The following is a 5,239-nucleotide window of genomic DNA, read 5'->3' on the forward strand; positions in this document are numbered from 1 at the left end:
GGGAGGGGTGTTTGTCAAATATTAGGAAATGTAAAAAATGAATTTGATTAACTTTCAGATATCAACTAGTCAGAGTTGTCCTCTTCTGATATCATAGAGGTTTTCTTGGACTACAGAAAACAGGCTTGTTCATAGTTATTAGATAATGAGAGTGCCTTTCTCCTGCTACAATAATCCCAAGAGTTTCAAATGTTTTCCCTCCTGACAGGGGAACATATAAACACTGTCTTAAGCTCAAAACTACAGCAACTTATTGATGAATTGGGAACCTTGACACATTTACATTAAGTATGTGACCATCTATGTTTCATGTTTCCTGTAGATACTGAATTGCTCTTTTTACTGCAATTTTAGTGTACAGTTTTACTATTATGCTGCTGTGTTGATTGAATTTGTGTAACTCTGGCACAACAATTTCCTTCGGGATAAATAAAGTCTTATCTTATCTTATTAAAAAGTCTGTTTAGCAATAAAATATTGTTGCTGCTGCTGCTGAGAGAATGTGGCATATTCTTTGTAAAATGTTCCCTATAATGGCCTTTCTCATAGACCTGTCAAAAAAGTGCACAAGGATATTTTGAGCACATTCTGAACAGTAATATAATAAAGAAAACACAAAATATAAATGTCTTCGTATTTCCATAAACAATGTCTAAAATAAGATCCCTTTTTGGCGCAGTGTCTCCGTACCTGTCCTGTCCCCTCTGTGTGTGAGTTCAGGTGTATTGATGACTCCGTTGATGGCGGCCTGAGCCACAGCATTCTGTTTCTTCAGCAGCTCGATGGTCTTCTTCAACTCGTTCAGCTCAGAGTCCTACACAGAGGAGATAACAAGAGGATGAAAGCAACATCTCCGTGACTTTAAATGTGCACCATGATAAGTGTAAAGCCCAGTCTGTTATGAAAGAAGAGGAGCTGTGTTTACCTTCTGCTCTGCTGTTAAGGTGAGACTCTTCAGTCTGATGGTCATGTTCCCAAGACTCTGTTCAAACGCTGCCACCAGGTGAGCCTGCAGGAGGAACAAAACAAAATATAAACCAGGTTAATGTTTGACATTCGTGAAAAGCTCACATGTACCCAACACTTAATGTTCAATAATATAGAATTCCCAACTCGAAGATATACAACAGCATACGGTTTATTCAAAAACACAATTCCTCTAATCCCAGAACCTAATCAGCTGTCCAAAAAAGAATCCGTCAGGCACACTTCAGCCAAATATAACATTACAATTTACGACTTTGAGTTCAGAAAATCAAACTCAACAGTCTACATATAGCATCAGATGAAAAAGTGAGAGCTGTCAACATAAAAGCTACAACCTTGGGGCTAAAACCATGTTTTAAAGCTCTAAACCCAAATATGACGTCAGTTTAAACTAAATGAAAACATAACCATTTACAAATAATTGTGCAAAAATAATTGCCCCCTATGATAAATGATTATCCCCCTGTGGGGCAGCTTTGGACAGTTTCCCACACTACCAACCCTGACATCATCTTACCCATAATCAGTCATTGGAGAGAGACCTATTCATTCATGCTCATGATGACATGAAGTCATCTTTTGGTAAACCACTATTCACTACAGTTTCACTATCTGCCCTAACTTGATTTGACATATTTCTGGCTCACATAGTGTGCAGGTAGTGTTAGAATGAATTGCCTTCGTGACAAAGTTATACAAAAATAACAGAAAGACTTTGTGGTGAGTACAAACAAGCAGATTCAAATTGAATGTACATGACAAATAATTACTCTCACACTAATAATGCATTATTTTGCGTGCAACATTGCTTTGGTTGTTAAAAACAAACACGGAACATAGGGGTGAATGAGTTCATCCATTAGTATATTGTAATAGGCTTTAGAGGAATATGAACGATGAGCTGCTGCCTGCAGAGAGTGTGTGTGAGTAGAGTGTTGACTGATGTGTGTTTAAAGACCAGACTTCTTGCTGCAGAGGATGCTCTTAGATTCAGGGCCTCGGGCCTTTGAGGCGTGTTCAGATCATTCATCATCCGTCTGAGGCCCGCGGATAATCAAATATTTGAACAGATAAAGCCCCACCCTCGCATCTCATGACCCCCCCACTACTAACTCTTCTCTCTGTGTTTTTCTTTCAACACCACGCCTTCATGTATCCAGGCGTCGTTAGCTGTAAATCTTCTGTCCGCATCTGCCACTGTCCCTCCGCAGTGTGCTGAGACTTGACTCGACTGTAATCTAACACCTTCCCTCCATATCTCTAATCCACGGTTTAACCACCAGTGTGCTCAGGTGGAGATTACAAGCAGAGCGTGGTGAGACTTGTGCAATACAGAAGGTAGGGTGGCAGGAGGGATCGTGTCTGGAGACGCTTTAAGAGATGTTCTGATGGTTCTGCCAGATGTGAAAGTACAGCTTCTGGGAGTAAAGTGCTCGACTGGAGCTATCTGCTGAGTGTTTGATGAGGATCTCTAAATGTACTCGCGTGTGTTTGGGAATTGTTTGGTTGCTGGAGAGCGATAGAGTGTCACCATTCACAGGTTGTTTTTTCAGCCTGCTTCAAGGCATATTTTCTGAAATTATTAAAATAAATAAATAATATCATTTCCATTTGCGACATAAAGTTGAAATGTGTAACAGATTCCTTTTCATAGATAAAAGCAGAGCATTATTTTAATGATCATTTTTTTTCATTTTGTATTTCATAGCTTCATAAAAAGGCAACCTTGTATGACAACTTTTATGACAATTTTGATCCACACAATTATTTAAAATGTAATATAAACCTCAACGATAATGTGATATCAAATAATATAAAACCACATATTTTGGGCAAATTTCACAGCTTTTGTATATTTGGTTGATTAAATTAATTGCACGGTAAACACTAGAAGGAACCAATGTCCATTTAACTTTTTGAGGAGTGTCTGTGTGTGCGTGCGTGCGTGCGTGTTTGTGCCTGCTCACTCACGTTGGCGCTGAGCTGCGTCGTCAGGGCGGAAACCTTATCCTGGGAGGCGTCCAGCTCCCGACGCAATTTGCGGATCTGAGGACACAAAACAGGCACGACTTCAAAAAACACAGAGACAAAAGCATCCATACCTGTTCCATAAAAACATGCAACGCCAAATGCACACATACACATGCATCTAGACACACGATGAAAGAAAAAACGGTGGCAACAAATGAGGGAGGCTCCAAGATTGAATCTCTGATTATGTTCAGGTTAAGAGATGAAACATAAAGGATCGTAGATGAATGCAGGAGCACATACAGGTGTAGGAACAAGAGCCTGTTCCAGGGTCAGTCACAATACAGTTACACGTGTAACTAGATACACATGTGAAGGTGCCCCCATGTTCCAACAAGTCCCGCCACTGCACATAGAAAATTAAAGAAACATCCGATAGAAGTTAGGGGGGCGGGCTGAAGCTTACCTCCGACTGAGACTTCTCCTCATTCTGTAATAACAAACATCAGAAGAAAGAAAATCATTAGAGGAGGCACTGATGGAATTGTGACATTCTTTAATGAAAAGGAAGAGCAGTTGAAGCTGCCGCAGGTCAGACCGCACCGCGCACATGTCCTGACTCCTCTGTGATTTATTAGCTACATGGAGACCAGCTGTATAAACCGTGGAGGAGATTGTCTGGTGCAATGTGTCTGGAAAGCAGAGATATCCTCCTCAAGGCATTTCACTCGTGTGTGTGTGTGTGAGTTTGGGAGAGAGAATCCCATTGTCTGCATACGCTGCACGCAGAACAATAGAAAGAAAAACAGGTAACCAAACGCATACGGATTGAGAGCAGGCAAAACAAACGCTCACACGAACACAACACACCCTGCTGCTGAAAACAGAGAAACATACAACACCTGCATTTACATATAAACAAGCTGCAACGGGCGCTAAAACGCCATCTGGAAGTGTTTCTCGTGACCTAACTGGAGGTGTTTTTACAGCTTTTATAGTGTGTGGTCAGTTTGTTGGTTACATTTAAACACACACATCAGTTTATTTTGAGCTCACGTTAGATGTCAGTTTAACGCTTTTAATGTTGCTAAAATGTCTTACTTTGGTGCCATCCAGTGTTGGTGTCAATGATTGTCTGCATAACACCAAAGACGTTGGTACTGTTTGTTTGTTAATTAGCAGGATATATAAAAATATTCTTAAAGTTGTGTAAATGATTTCAACCAAACTTGGAGAAATGTGTAAAGTGTTAAGATTTTGCTGAATATAAAGTTTTCTTAAGGATTTTCAAAATTCTGCATTTACATCACAACATATGGGGCACATTGATCCCACTATATTTGTCCACTTAATGCATTCTGTAGAAAGGTCCCTTGACATTTGTGTCACAATAAAATAACCAGTTAATAAAAAGGTTTTAGCTGAATCCATAATCACCATTTGAAGGCTTGTGGAAGCGCTGAATGGAGCGATTGTGAAAGATGCAATGAAGCAGCTCATCTGATGATACATTATTTTACCTGTGGTTCCACCAACCACGTAAACAGGTTTCATCAGCCTGATGTGTCTGTGCATGTATTGCTGTGTGTAAAATACATGTGTTCTGCCCACATGGCGTAGTACTGCACACCCAAACAGAGCTGTCAATCCCACACACAGGACAAGTTGATCCTAGATACACAAACAGAGCAGCCTGTCTGTCTTGGAAACGCAGACATAACACAGAGATCTCACTCTGATGCAAAAGCCTGGACCCGGACTTTACAAATACAAAACAATCCCGTGAGTTATCAACATGAAGCACACATGGGATTTACAAAGAAAACAAACTACAGGAATTGGAGTTAAAGTAAAAAAATCAAAACAAATTAAATAATTAGATCGGCTTTTAAGATATAAGGGTTTTTAAAGCACATTAATCAACAGCCTCAGTCACACCTTTTACCTTAGTTTATGGATAAAGAAACAGAAACATGGGATTATATCTTCCATGTAATATTTTCACTACAGCCGTTTCTTACTCCAACAGAGCATAAATAAATATCAGAATGAGGTATTCTAAAATCTTCCTCCTTCCTACCGTTAGTTGCCAGGGCGTGACGGTGCCCGTCAGGGACAAAGTCGCCATCATATTTGCGTCCACCCTCTCCCCCCCTTCTTACTTAAAAAATGTGACTCTCTGGCTCAAAGGAGCAGCCAGTCCCGGGGAGAGATTCAAAGTCTGAGTGTTTCTGCTACACCTGCCGAGGTGAGTAGCCCGGCCCACAGAAGTGTGGGGGGG

At 40.4% G+C, this 5,239-nt stretch overlaps 1 protein-coding gene across 1 annotated transcript in view; it reads right to left on the bottom strand.

The window, feature by feature from the left end:
* Window positions 1–5,239, bottom strand: part of nav2a (neuron navigator 2a) — a 60,607-nt gene that overhangs the window by 7,367 nt on the left and 48,001 nt on the right. The window contains exons 19-22 of the mRNA XM_010790620.1: window positions 3,425–3,448; window positions 2,959–3,033; window positions 926–1,009; window positions 734–814 (exon numbers count right to left, since the gene is read on the bottom strand). Coding sequence (XP_010788922.1) covers window positions 734–814; window positions 926–1,009; window positions 2,959–3,033; window positions 3,425–3,448 — 264 coding nt within the window. The remainder of the gene's footprint in view (window positions 1–733; window positions 815–925; window positions 1,010–2,958; window positions 3,034–3,424; window positions 3,449–5,239) is intronic.

The sequence above is a fragment of the Notothenia coriiceps genome, unplaced genomic scaffold (genome assembly GCF_000735185.1).
Source record: "Notothenia coriiceps isolate Sejong01 unplaced genomic scaffold, NC01 NC01_scaffold00034472, whole genome shotgun sequence".
Classification (NCBI taxonomy): Eukaryota; Metazoa; Chordata; class Actinopteri; order Perciformes; family Nototheniidae; genus Notothenia; species Notothenia coriiceps.